General features: G+C 44.5%; 1 protein-coding gene across 3 annotated transcripts in view; it reads left to right on the top strand.

Annotated features, from left to right (window-relative positions):
• chd2 (chromodomain helicase DNA binding protein 2) overlaps positions 1-14,313 on the top strand; it is a 92,516-nt gene that overhangs the window by 71,434 nt on the left and 6,769 nt on the right. For all 3 annotated transcript variants that reach the window (XM_068018098.1, XM_068018099.1, XM_068018097.1), the window contains 13 exons: positions 1,063-1,236; positions 2,808-2,986; positions 3,357-3,398; positions 4,019-4,161; positions 5,176-5,314; positions 6,031-6,181; positions 7,269-7,391; positions 8,300-8,431; positions 9,275-9,412; positions 10,324-10,455; positions 11,069-11,247; positions 12,639-12,735; positions 13,492-13,705. In XM_068018098.1, coding sequence (XP_067874199.1) covers positions 1,063-1,236; positions 2,808-2,986; positions 3,357-3,398; positions 4,019-4,161; positions 5,176-5,314; positions 6,031-6,181; positions 7,269-7,391; positions 8,300-8,431; positions 9,275-9,412; positions 10,324-10,455; positions 11,069-11,247; positions 12,639-12,735; positions 13,492-13,705 — 1,843 coding nt within the window. The remainder of the gene's footprint in view (positions 1-1,062; positions 1,237-2,807; positions 2,987-3,356; positions 3,399-4,018; positions 4,162-5,175; positions 5,315-6,030; positions 6,182-7,268; positions 7,392-8,299; positions 8,432-9,274; positions 9,413-10,323; positions 10,456-11,068; positions 11,248-12,638; positions 12,736-13,491; positions 13,706-14,313) is intronic.

Genomic DNA, 14,313 nt, shown 5'->3' with positions numbered 1-14,313 from the left:
CCCTGGTTGGCCTGTCTACATACTGTGTCAGAAAACCCTCCTGCACACACTGGACAAAAACTGACCCATCTAAAGTACTCGAACTATAGTATTTCCAGTCAATATTTGGAAAGTTAAAGTCCCCCATAACAACTACCCTGTTACTCTCGCTCCTGTCGAGAATCATCTTCGCTATCCTTTCCTCTACATCTCTGGAACTATTCGGAGGTCTATAGAAGACTCCCAACAGGGTGACCTCACCTCTCCTGTTTCTAACCTCGGCCCATACTACCTCAGTAGACGAGTCCTCAAACGTCCTTTCTGCCGCTGTAATACTCTCCTTGATTAACAATGCCACACCCCCCCCTCTTTTACCATCTTCTCTGTTCTTACTGAAACATCTAAATCCCGGAACCTGCAACATCCATTCCTGGGAGATAGGGAGGGACAAGGCCATGGAGGTATTTGAAAACAAGGATGAGAATTTTAAAATCAAGAAGTTGCTTGGTCAGGAGCCAATGTAGGTCAGCGAGCACAGGGATGATAAGGGAACGAGACCTCAGTGCAAGTTAAGCCACGTACAGCAAAGTTTGGATGACCTCAAATTTACAGAGAGTAGAATGTGGGAGACCAGCCAGGAGTGCATTGAAATAGTCACGTCTAGAGGTAACGAAGGCATGAATGAGGGTTTCAGCAGCAGATGAGCTGAGACAGGGGCAGAGTCTAGTGATATTATGGGGGTGGAAATAGGCAGCCTTAGTGATGGCACAAATATGAGGTCGGAAATTCATCTCCGGGTCAAATGTGACACCAAGGTCATGAGCAGACTGGCTTAATCTCACTGTTGCTGGGGAGGGATGGTGTTGGTAACTAGGGAATGGAGTTTGGAGTGGGGACCAAAAACAATGGCTTCAGTCTTCCCAATATTTAATTGGAGGAAATTTCTGCTCATCCAGTACTGGATGTCGGATAAGCAGTCTGATAATTTAGCAACAGTAGAGGAGTTGCGAGAAGTGGTAAGGTAGAGCTGAGTGACATCAGCGTGCATGTGAAAACTAACGCCGTGCTTTGGGATACTTTCAGGTGGCAAACTTCACTACAATGGAGGAGAATGAACCCGAAGTGGATGAGAAGCAGATTAAGGAATGGGATGACATTATCCCAGAGGACCAGTGGAAAAAGATCGAAGAGGACGAACGGCAGAAAGAGCTGGAAGAAATTTACATGCTTCCAAGGAGCAGGAGTTTAACTAAAAAGGTAGAGTTTCCATGTGAGAGAGAGTGTGCACATCAGGTGGTCTCAACCTCTAGGTTAAGAGAACTGAAGCCTTTTGGTGCTGTTCTGTTAAGTGTTTGTCCTTCTTTCTTTGGTCTTGCTAGTAGCACATCTGGAATGAGAGTGTTTTGGATCAATGCTGATCAGGAACTTGAGGCAGACGGGAACAGCTGGGGAGGAGAGGAACAGCCTGCTATGGAGTTTTTCCTTCCCCCTCTCTCTGTCTTTGGAGAGACATTTCCTTGGAGCAGTGCAGTTAATAACAAGGACTTGTCTGAGGGACTGCAGTCAGCACTCAGTTCATGGTACAGACCACTGAGCCGCCAGTACAATAGTCTTTTTCTGACTGCTGTAGAGCGTTTAATGCCGTTTTTATGCTCGTGTTTGCTCATGTAATTTGCCTTTTAAAAAATAATAATTTTTAGTGTTAACAAGAAAGAGGAATCTTGGGTCATTGTGCTTATTTGAGGCAGTGAAATAGCCTTAAAACCAACAAAAAATGGTGCTATTGGATGTACTGGGTGATGCAGTGGGATTGTACACTGTTCTTTCAGACTTGAACGGTGGGGCAGGCTTGAGGGGCTGAGTGGCCTACTCCTGCTCCTATTTCTTATGTTCTTGGTCCCAGGCTCAAATCCAGCCCACATTGCAGGGAGGAGTCCATCTGAATGCTGCCTGTAATGTTTCTCAGTGAAATGGTTTTTAGGGGTCTCATTGCTTACAGCTCAAAGTTGGCAGTCTTGGTCCAGTGGTCCGAGAGAGCACAGAATGGCTGGTGTGAGAAATGGAAAAATGTTGCGCTGGTGTATTCGAGGCACTCGTATGATGGGACCAAGGCACATTGTTCAAGTAGATTGCAGGGAGCTTTCCTCTGCATCTGATCTGGGAGTGTTTGATACTGGGTGACTGAAATGGAAAGTGTTCCATTCCCAAGAACTAACATTCTTCTTCTTAGCAAAATACTGATATTTTAAGAGAAGATACCGAACTTCACATTAAATAAGGTTCAGACTTTAAACAAGCATAACTTGTGATTGAGAGGTTTCCAGTGACCTGGTGCAGACCTTGGGCTGGTGTCTCGTGTCTGAAAGTGAAGCTGGTTATGGCTGCTGAGCTTTAAAAACGCAAGTTACATTAGCAAGCTCAGAGGTGAAGTCTCTTCCTCTGGACCCCACAGACCAGGTAGGCCCCAACTCCACCCACAGTCTGCGCTGAGCTGGCTAATGTCCAGCTGTATAGGAGCTACATTTGTCTGCATCATCCCTTGGTTCTGGAGAGGTAAATTAGGCCGTATTCCCATTTCTGATCAGTACTTCGTGATTCCTTTTGGAATTCTACGTGTGTGGATGTTGTATGAAGACAATAGTGACAACTCTGTGGTTAATTAGTTTGCTGACTTGCTCTTCATCTCACACGTGAAGAATGTTAACTTAGGTGTGAGGTACTGAAGGAACGCCTCTGACTGTGAAATTGTATCTCAGTGAGGAAGTCGACACCTTAGGGAAAGGGAAAAAGCCAACTCCTGTCTAATGTAACGTTGCTGATGGTTTTAGGCTCAGGCAAATGGCAGCGATTCGGATGCTGGATCACGGCGAAGGCGGCAGAGATCATCTGGGTCGGAGAGCGAAACGGAGGAGAGCGACGACGAGGAGAAGCGACCCAAGCGGAGAGGCCGTCCCCGGACAGTCCGTAGAGACATGGTGGACGGTTTCACGGATGCTGAAATCAGGAGGTGGGTGCCTTTGTTAATGTACACTAGGCCAGGGATAGCCATCCTGCTACCCATGTGTCACATGCCTGACAGTCCAGCTTACGAAGTTTAGGAAGCTTAGTCCTCTGTGTGTTCTGTTGGAATTTAATGGCTGGAGATTTGCAAAGGGCTGTATTATTGCTTAATTAGTGTTAAATCGTAAATGAGAACACTGCAGAACATAGGGTTAGTTTTGTTGCTTGTCCTACTTTCTTCTTCGTGACAAAGAAAGGACTTTGACATAATGTTCCTTCCCTTCAAGAAGGGAAGAAATGTGTAATTAAAACATTGGGAAAGTGGAGAGATTGGAAGGGAAGATAACGCAATTACACTTGTTATCCTTTTCTTGCAGATTTATCAAGAGTTATAAGAAGTTTGGTGCTCCTCTTGAAAGGTCAGGCTTTTTTCTGCATTGTCCTGTACCACCTTATTTTGTGTCACCCTCACTTCACCCTGCGACCCCCCCGGCCACAAATCTTTGCATGTGTCTGACTTGTAACACACGTAACTTGTTTTCTGTCCATCTTTCTCCCCATCTCTCCTGAAGGAGTTGGTTCCTTGCTGTGGGTAAGAATCCAGTGAGAAGCAGCTGCTCTCCCAACACCCCATCCCAGTCGCCATTATTTGTGTGAACCCTGGCCTGAGTGTGTTGGTGCTGGTTGACTGAGAGAGGCATCACGACCAAACCCGATACTGTCCTCTGCTGATGACCACACATGTTACCTTCCAGCAGGGGTTGGAGTGTAGCAATTAGAATCCTGGCTGCAATTGTTTCGTCACTGCTGCCAATCGCAGCACCCCAACTACTTCTGCATCTGAGATTTGCTGACTCAGTACAGACCATGGATTAACCCAAGTAGCTTCCTGGTCTCTATGGCTCAAGTCTACACTGACCAGTCTGTCCATTGAGACATTGCTAGGCTGGACATTGTAATTTTATTGTGTGTAGTACATTTCAAGATATGTTAATAACAGTAATAAAAAAAAGAAATTCACTTTTTTGTTCTATCCAAGGCTCGAGGGTATAGCTCGCGATGCGGAGCTGGTAGACAAGTCCATCGCAGACCTCCAGCGACTGGGTGAACTCATACACAATGGCTGTGTGATGGCACTCAAGGAATTTGAGGAGCAGCTAAAAGAAAACCCTGGCATTGAGGGTAAGCAATGGGCCCTGGGCCCTTATTGCCTATTCTGCTCTTTGCTTCCAACTTCTGTGATTTGCAAGAACATTGATGGGAGTGGTGGGAGGCAGAATAGAAAAGTTTGAAGGTTATTTCACTCCCCCAGCTTTCCATCTGAAGTCTCATTATACCATGCATCCCTCATGAGTCATGAGGACCAGTTGGCTATAAGGGTCTTACATAAAGTAAGTTTCGCCAGTTCATCATGGGCACAACTGCCCCTAATTATCACCAAATTAGTAATCTGGATGTTTTTTGATGTTTGACGCCACACAGAGACTGGAAGCAAGCTATACATCTATATGTTCACAAGTATAAGCGCCATCAGGGACATGCACATTATACCCCTCAAGGCAATTTGCAGTACGAGGAATCAACTTGTGTTTCAAAATACTGATAATTGTACAGGTTAGCAAAGAAACATAGCTGAACTGAATTGTGTATAACACTGTCTCAGCTGCTATCTTTGCTTCTCTTATCCTAACCTTATCAGTTCAGGATGGTTACAGTTCCTCTGTCTGAAGATCACTCTATCCTGTTTGCTCACTGAACTCATTGTTGCATTTTTAAAGCAGTCCCTTAGTAACCTTAGCCATCCTCAAGGCAATCGCCCATATTTTATTCTCATTTCAAGTTATCCAAACTTAGCCATTTCCTACATGCCAGTAGTTATGATTTGAGGGGAGTTGCTCGCTCTATTTATGCAGGATTTTCGAGATTTATTTTTGTACTAGTGGTCCATCCTTGGTGTTGCTCGTTCATTGTGAGTCCGAGGACAAATTAAAATCTTTCAGAAGTTAAGAAAGACGCTCGCAGGATGTTCATACGATAGGCAAGATTTTAATATGTTCGAAGTTATCAAGAGGTGCTGACTCCAAAACAACGTAATTCAACAAGAGTCATTAACAGGTTTGGGAGGGGAGCCACATGGCTGTGTTCTGTTCTCTAACTGGTGCTCATGCACTGTACTTTCAATTTATTATGTTGCAGGAAAGGGTCCTGGGAAAAAAAGAGGGCCAACTGTTAAGGTTTCTGGTGTCCAGGTCAACGTCAAATCGATTCTCATTCACGAAGATGAGTTTGAAGCTTTGCATAAAGCCATTCCTGTCGACCCTGAGGAGAGAAAGAAGTGAGTTCAGTAATTTCTCGTCTAGAAGATAATTGAGGCATTTATTTTTCTACCAGTGGATTTTCCATGATGCTCCTCCCAGTAAGTTGGATGGTAATGAAGTTGCATTACACTGCGTGACGCATTATTCTGCTGCTGAGATGAAGCTGTATCTCTTTAAAGCCAGGGTGTCTAATTCCTCTTAAGTAAACACTGGGTGAGGTTATTTTTAACTGCATGATCAATGAGGTCAATTGAGATGCTCCAGACATTCTGGCTTTGGTAGTTTCTGTTCCTGGCAACTTTCTTTGTAGATTCCAAGTAACGGCCTTTGTATTTTTTTTTTTTCAAGTGTCGCACATAATTTTGAAGGTAACACTTGATGTATGGCAAATAAGTCTGACATATTGTATTAAATAGATTGAAGCAGGCTAATATGCCCACTGTTAATTTGGCAACTGCTATTGTTTGCTACCTAGTGTATGCTGACATTGCTGATCTCAAGGAGGGAGGGGAGAATGGTCAGCTGTTGCCCTCAGCTATCTGTTGCTGGGCATTTTTAATTGTTTCCTGATACTTGCATCTTGCATTATCATCACAGAGATGGACTGCCCCACAGCTTGAAAAAAACCCATTAGCTTGTAGCGCATTTAAATTGGTGTTGCGTTGTCAGCGAGTCGATTTGTTTGTTGTCTCTTGAGAAGTGCAGTGATTTACATGCTGTTCCTGCTGCGTAGGTACCGCTTACCCTGTCATGCGAAGGCTGTGCATTTCGACACAGATTGGGGTGTGGAGGAGGATTCCAATTTGCTGATAGGGATCTATGAGTGTGGTTATAGCAACTGGGAGCAGATAAAAATGGACCCAGATCTACAGCTTACCAATAAGGTAGGCCATTCCATGTTCCATTTAATAAATCTGCAGCTTGCTTTGTGTTCAGGCTTAATTGGGAAGGGAGCCAATTAAGTCTGTTTCTCTATGGCATCTCCCCCTTTAAGGTAGTTTTACTGGGGACCAGATGATGTAATGGGATCAACACTGGACTTTTACCTCTGGGACACAATTCAAAATCTGGCCCAGACTTATGGGGAGAGGTGGGGTGAGAGTGCTGGTGGGGTACTCTCCTATTTGCTGGTCCTGTGTAAAATAAGTTTGAGAAAACTCATCATGGGCTAGCAACACGAAATTGGCACTGTTGCCCAAAAAGGCTACAGGATGGCTGACATGGGATGTGGAACCATGCCACCTTGGAAGGGATGTTCAACTGTGCCACATTGTTGAAGGAACTTTACTCACCATTTAACCCGTGCTGTAACTAACTTGGGAATGCTTGATGTTGATAATTGGATGACTGAAATGGTAAAGTGTTCCACTGCCCAGCAATTAACGTCCCCTCCCAATAAGCGCAAAGTAATGAGGGGGAAAAACGGATAGGGGGGCGTTGGGATGTCAACTGTTTATAGTCCTTCCCTGGTGTTGCTCTTACTCTGGCCATTAGGAGGCACAGGAGACCTCTCTGGTGTCCGTGGATATTCCACTCACTGTCTCCCCAGAGGAGCACAGTTGTGATTTGATCTCGGCGTGTTTGTGCCAGAAGGGTGAAGGTGCAAAGGCCACTACCCTTCTTGATGGGACAGCTGTTGAGAAACATTTGAACTATGAAAAGGCTGGGGAATTTGTACCGCCAGTGTAGCACTTTGTAAGCATGTCTGAAAGGCATTGCAGGCTTGAAAATTAATGAAATATCTCCATATTGCTATTCTAATATCTTGGTCCATTTGCCTGGGCGCTATACCCAGACTTCGAAAAGTAAAGTTAGTGTCCATGGGAGCTGAATAATATATAAACTGGAATTAAAATACTTATGGAACACATGGTATTCATTAAAAAAAAAAGTGCAAAGATTTTTTTTTGGTGCATCTCTCCTGCAGTTTGAGCTGTAACCGATTAAACATCTTGGATGTTTCTCATTCAGATTCTCCCGGATGATCCTGATCAGAAACCACAAGCCAAACACCTCCAGTCGCGAGCTGATTACCTAATCAAGCTCTTGAAGAAAGACATGATCAAGAAGGATGCTTTGAAGCAGGAAGAGGAGGTTAGTTAAGTAGATGTGGAATAGCGCTTAGAAAAGAAAGTTCAAGTTCTGTGAATGTACTGACTCACTACCACGTGAAGTGGATAAGGTGAATAGCATAGATACATTTAAGGGTAAGCTAGACAAATGCATGAGGAGGAAAGGATATGCTGATAGTGAGATGAGGTAGTGTGGGAGGAAGCTTGGTGTGCAGCATAAACACCTGAATAGTCCAGTTAGGCTGAATGATCTGTTTCTGTGTAATAAGATTTTATGTAGATTGCCCTTCCTATACAGATTTATGAAGAAAAAAGGATTTACATTTTTAGGGCACCTCGTTATATCTCAAAACATGCCAAAGGGCTTCATGTGGATCACTTTGAAGTGCACTGACTGTAATGTTTGCAAATGCACTCGATCCCACAAACACAAATGAGTTAATCTGCTTTGGGGGGGGGGGGGGTAGTGAATGTTTGGGAGGTCACTAGGCTAATTCCCTGGTCTTCACATAGTGCCAAGGGATCGTCAGTATTCACTAGAGACACTGACAGATGATGAGGGCTGTGATTTGACATCTCATCCAAAATCTGATATCTCCAATAATGTAGCACTCCCTCAGTACTGCTTTGAAATGTCAGCCATGTTTTTGCACCTGTCCTGGAGTGGGGCTTAAACCCACAATCTCCTGGTCCAAAGCTGACTGTGCTACCAATTTGGCCAAACACATACAAATGTAAAGTGCATCCAAGAGGGTTTCGGCCGTCCAGCTTATCATAACGCTTTCATTTTTCCCTGCAGCTGCAGTGGGTCTGGTTATGTTGCGAGTTACTCTCTCGGATTGATTTGACAGACAGTGAGCAAGCTTGATGTGGAAGCTCACTTACATGTTGTTGCCTGCAGAATTTTAAAGGTTGCTTTTTGTCAAGCAGACAAAACCAAAGAAAAGGAAACCGAGAGTGAAGAAAGAGAACAAGGCACCCAGACTGAAGGATGAAAGTGGCAATGACATCAAATCCCCTCGACTTTCTGACAATGCTTCAGAGGAGGATGGAGAGCTGAAGGTGAGTTGTGGGGTTTCTGTGCTTAAACGCCGGTTTCCTCTTGAAGTGAAATTGACTGGTGAGAAAGATGTTGCTGCAAAATGTTATGGGCATTTATCAAGCCGTGTTTCTCCTGGACTGGGGAGCATTTATACCTTCTTGTATTGTGGAGTAGATATGCAGGAAAGAACCATTTAGCCCATTGGTCACATTCCTTACAGAGACCATGTCGAGTTATTCTATTATGTATTTCCCTTCCACGCTGCCTGTTGATCCCCTATTCAGGTCTTCCCGCCACTGAAAATATTACCCTGTGGGTTATTCAACTTTCAGTAACAGCTGCGTCTCCTGTCCTGGCATTGTACAAAATCCTTTCCCACCCCATACATGTCCGTCAGTTCTCGTCAGTATTTCCAGCTCCTACAGAGTTCTAGGATTTTCATTGTGCCTTCCTGAGTCCACTTCACCGGTTCGTTGTCTTAGTAGATTGGGCATGAATGGGCACCCCACTCTGTGGCCCAATATCATAGAATTGTGCAGCACAGAAGGTGACTTCGACCCATCATGGCTGTGCTGGTTCTTTGAAAGAGCTATTCAATTAGCCCTATTCCTCTTGCTCTTCTCATGTAGCCCTGCAAATGGTCCCATAAAGTGTTTATCCAATTATCTTCTAAAAGTTCTTATTGAATCTGCTTCCTCCACTCTTTTAGGCAGTGTATTTCAGATTATATTAACTTGCTGAATAAGAATCTTCTCATATAAATGAAGCTGTGGCAATGTTGGCTACCAAACGTTAGAGCAGTGTTCCTAACTGGCTCTTAAAGGTTTGATTTTTAAGAGTGGGGTGCTTTGTTCTCCTTGCAGGATGGTGGCTTGGACCGGGCTCCCGTGAAGAAAAAACTGAAGAAGAAAGACAACAAGGAGAACAAGGAGAAGGGTAATCTCAAGAAGGAGAAAGATGGGCAGAAAGGGAAAAAGAAGACCAAGACAAAGAAGGACAAGGTATTGAGAGTGTTGGCTGTGTGGCCAGATAAAAGGTGGAACTTGCATTTATTTATATAGCGTCTTTCACAGCCTCAGGCTGTCCCAGTCTGCTTTACATCCAACGAGGTACTTATGAAGAGGCGTTACAGTTCGGATGTCAAGTCAGTCTGAATACCTCAGATGCTGGTGCAGTGGAATCTGCCCCATGTAAAAATGCACTCTCACTGGTGGCTTCAGTCTTCTGGTTGCAAGCATTCTGTAAGGTTCATGTAGTCCGTATGAATAAAACTGCATTGTTGGCCCAGTTTGGGCTGATTGAGCCAGGGCCAGAGGAATTATCAGCTGCTGTTTGTGTTATTCCTGGGTGTGTAGGGAAGTGGGGTTGGAGTGGGGCAGGCACAGTGGTGGATAAGACAAAACAGTCAAGGAACGTCTCCTCAGTTGGTGCCTTTTTGACATGAGTAAGTTTAAGGATTAACAGGTGATTCTGTATAGAGCTTGAATTTATGGGACGAGGCTTGTTTGGAGAAGGGATCCTGGACCAGCAACTCTAGTTGGTCTGAAGGAGGGTTGACTCTAAATCATCAAACTTCTGATGCACTCCGATTTGTACTCCAGATTCACTCACTGTTTTTGCTTTCTTGCATTGTTCGTTGCGGCAAAAACCGAAAATGCTGAAAACACTCATCAGGTAAGGCAACATCTGTGGAGAGTGAAACAAGATTTCACGCTTCAGATCAATGATATTCCACCTGAACTGAAACGTTAACTCTATTTCTCTCTCCACACTTGCTGCCTGACCACTTATGTGTTACCAGCATTCTCTGTGTTGCATTGTTCCAGCATCCACAGTGTTTTGCCTTTTGTTAGTTTAAGATGAAAGGCTTCACTTTTTGTGCAGTATTTTCTCATTTTTTTCTTCTGAACAGGTAAAGACTGAAGCTAAGGACAAGATTCGGAGGTCTGTGTCCAAGGGTCCAGTTCATATTACAGCAGGCAATGACCCAGTGCCAATTGGAGAGGAGGGCGAGGATGAGTTGGATCAGGAAACATTCAGCATTGTAAGTGACTATAGCAGAATGTACACAAGGGATATATGCTACTTTTTATATCCTTTGAAGAAGGGAAGAAATAAATAAAATTACATAAAATTAACTTGGAAACATTGGGGGTTTTGAGAATTTTGTGCTGAGTAATATGTGAGGAATATTAGTGGTGGTGAATGGAACACTTGTAGATCAGAATCCACATCGAGCACTGTCAACTCAGCTTGGATACTGTGTAAAGCTCTCTCTCTAGTATCCCATTGGGCACTCCGGGTTGGTTTTAGTGTCCTGGACTAAGAAGGAAAGAAATCAGCCAGGCTGCCTGCTCCTGATCCCTATCCAGTATATTTGTCTGGGAAGTGAGCATATCTGAATGCCAGGTCAGGACAAGGTGGAGCTTAACTCCAGTAGATAACTCCTTCATACACAGTTACATCTCTTGCTGAATGAATGGCGGCCACTTTAGTGAGGTACTGCTTGAGTCAGAACTTCAAGCAAACACAGTACGGTGAGGAACAAAAATGGCCCCAAAGCGGAGGTGATTGGGTTTAAACTTGAGTGGCTCAATGATGCCTTCACCTCCATGAAGCATTTGTGAATAAATGTTCTTCCTCCTTTGCTCCGTCAGTGCAAAGAACGAATGAGGCCGGTGAAGAAAGCTCTGAAGCAGCTGGACAAGCCAGACGATGGGCTGTCTGAGAAGGAGCAGCTCCAGCATACCCGCAGCTGCCTGCTGAAGATCGGTGACCGAATTACTGAGTGCCTTAAAACATACATGGACTCTGAGCAAGTCAAGATCTGGAGAAGGTATGGTGTGCCACCCATGTTTTAAAACCACCCCATCGCCTGTTGAGTCTCATCTGGAGTGAGATTTGCTCAAATGTTTATGGTTTAAAACTTGGGCGAAAATGTGAATATTACTGAAAACAAGGCTTCGGCTCTGTATTTAAGTGGGTTTGTGGATTGTCACACTTTTTCTGATTGTAAATCTCATTCCTGATGCTTACATTGGAGGCAGTACAGCAAAGGTTCACTAGATTGGTTCCTGGGATGAGAGGGTTGTCCTATGATAGACTGAGTAAATTGGGCCGATATTCTCTGGAGTTTAGAAAAATGAAAGATGATCTCATTGAAACATACAAGATTCTGATGGGGTTTGATAGGGTAGACGCTGAAAGGTTGTTTCCCCTGGCTGGGGGAATCTAGAACATGGAGGCACAGTCTCAGCATAATTTAGGACTGAGTTGAGGAGAAAGTTCTTCACTCAAAGGGAAGTGAAAGTTGGGATTTTCTACTCCAGAGGTTTGCAGATGCTCCATGGTTGAATATGTTTAAGGCTGGGATAGACAGATTTTTGGTGTCTCTGGAATCAAGGGATATGGGGAGCGGGCGGGAAGTGGTGTTGAGGTAAAGATCAGCTATGGTTGTATTGAATGACAGAGCAGGCTCGACGGGCTGTACGGTCTACTCCTTTTTCTTATGTTCTGATATTGATTCTGATAATCTCAGGTGTAAAAATTCCAGTCTTGTCAGTGCAGATACGACAAATAATCTGATGGCACAGATAACAGGGATAGGTTATTTACATTAAAGTGAAGATCATACGTTCAAGTCCAACTCTTGGACTTGTAATCTCTGCTGAGCCTCCAGTGCAGTACTGAGGGAGTGCTAAATTGTCAAAGATACTGTCTTTCAGATAAAGTCATACAATGATAGAAATTTAAGGCCATTTGGCCCATCGTGTCCCTGCTGGCTGTAAGAGCTAACCAGTCTAATCCCACTTCCCAGCTCTTGGTAGGTTATGGCACTGCAAGTGCACATCCAGGTACTTTTTAAATGCAGCGAGGGTTTCTGCCTTTACCACCCTTGCAGGCAGTGAGTTCCAGTCCCCCGGGTGAAAACATTTCTCCTTAACTCCCCTCAAATCCTTCTACAAGTAACTTCAGAAATGCTAAACTGAGGCTCTACCTGCCTGTTCAAGTGGAGTGCAAAATCAGTCCATAGCAGACTGGCTTTTAAAACCCAAATTTGACCTTGTATCTAATTTTTTTCTCCCACTCTTAGCCTTGCTGGTGTCCTGCACATAGAGCCTTAGACATTCACCTCCGTCTCTCAATTTATAAATATTGCAAGTCCAGTCTAAACCCAGGAAGTGATGCAGTTTATTTCACTAAAACAGTCTCTTGTTTTTCCCGCAGAAATCTCTGGATTTTTGTCTCCAAGTTCACAGAGTTTGACGCCAGAAAATTGCACAAACTGTACAAGTTAGCACAGAAGAGGCGGTCCCAAGAAGAGGTAAAGATATCCCAGTTAATGTCACATTCACTTGCCCTTCCTCCACATGGATCACACAGGCTTCCTGGGAGAAGTACGAGTGAGAGATGATGTTGAGTGTAGTCCTGTTTCCTCCCCTATCAGGAGAGAGTTGAGCTGACTTGGGATGGGGTGGGAAACCAGGAGTTTGAGGAAGTGTAGAATCATAAATATTTGGATTGAATGCACTGGAATTCTTTTTACTGCAGACGATGAAGTGAAATATAAAGCTCCCATTACTGATACAGTCAGGAGTGTAACTGAGTCAGCATTGAGCAAGCTTGTAAGAGCAGGTGTGTTTATCACAAAGAGCAGATGAATGTCCATTAGTGAGACCCTCACAATGAGGGTGAATGGGAAGGTCCATCTCGAGTCTTTTCTGATTTAGCTGACCACAGTCTGGGTGATTTTTAATGGGTACTGCAGTTAATTCAATTCCCTTTGCTTAAGAAGTGGTGAATTGGCCAGATTTCCCCTTTCTGATCAACTACATGTGGGATCAGGCTTCATTGTGATGTCCCACAGAGTCAAATAGTCTGTCAGCATGCACTGGAGGTAATACATGCATGTTGGCTAGGATTGGCTCCTTTGCCGTGGTATTAGAGGGTGCTTCTGAAGCTTTCTGCTGGAACAATTCAGCTGATTCATGAGTGGTAGGGGCAATGGATTGTTTCTTCCTCACTGAACCTGTGCGGCTCTGATTTAGTTGTGGTTTTCTTCAATATGCCACTCATTCAGGAGGAACAGAAGAAGAAGGAGAATAATTCAGAGAGTAGGCGTCACTTTAAACCGGAACCCTCGGGGTCGAGTCGTGATTCCATGAACTCTCAATCACATGCACAGCACGGTCCCCATGGTCCGCACCTGCTTCCACCCCATCACCAACAGCAAATGCACAGCCACCACCGGGAGCCCTACAACCAACTGAACAAGCGGCCTTTCAACAATGCAGGTAGGGATCGATGGTGTTCTGGCACACACTCCTCAAGCCAGACTGTTCCAGTCTTGTGTATCTGGCTGATTCCAGTGAAGACTTAGGAGGCTTGGAGGCTTTTTATCAGGGCGGTGCCTAGCATGATTGTCGCTGTAAGGACCCTGTACCCTGTGGGCTTGTATTGGAAATTTCGGTGTTTTCAGTCACGCCACAATTGCCAAATGGAAGCCAAGCACCTTCCTCACAAGCAGAGAAAGAAAAACAGTAAAATGCTGGGCCAGTCTCGATTTTTATTGGGTCCTTTCGCTTGCTGTGCGGAAGCTGGGGTAACTCTGCCTCATAGCTTTCCCTTGATTTCTTTCACTGGAATGCATAAGGAGAGGAAACAATCCTGAATTCAGGCTCAACACTCTGCCCCAGACTGTGCTTGATGTCCTGGATATGCAGGAAGCATCAGGTCTGTCACAGACTAGTGGGGGAACATGCTTTTATTTTTTATTCATTCATGGGACGTGGGCGTCGCTGGTCAGGCCAGCATTTATTGCCCTTGAGAAGGTGGTGGTGAGCTGCCTTCTTGAGCTGCTGCAGTCCACATGGGGTAGGTACACCCACAGTGCTGTTAGGAA

This window comes from Heterodontus francisci, chromosome 38 (assembly GCF_036365525.1).
Source record: "Heterodontus francisci isolate sHetFra1 chromosome 38, sHetFra1.hap1, whole genome shotgun sequence".
NCBI lineage: Eukaryota > Metazoa > Chordata > Chondrichthyes > Heterodontiformes > Heterodontidae > Heterodontus > Heterodontus francisci.
This window is presented reverse-complemented; position numbering and strand designations above follow the sequence as displayed.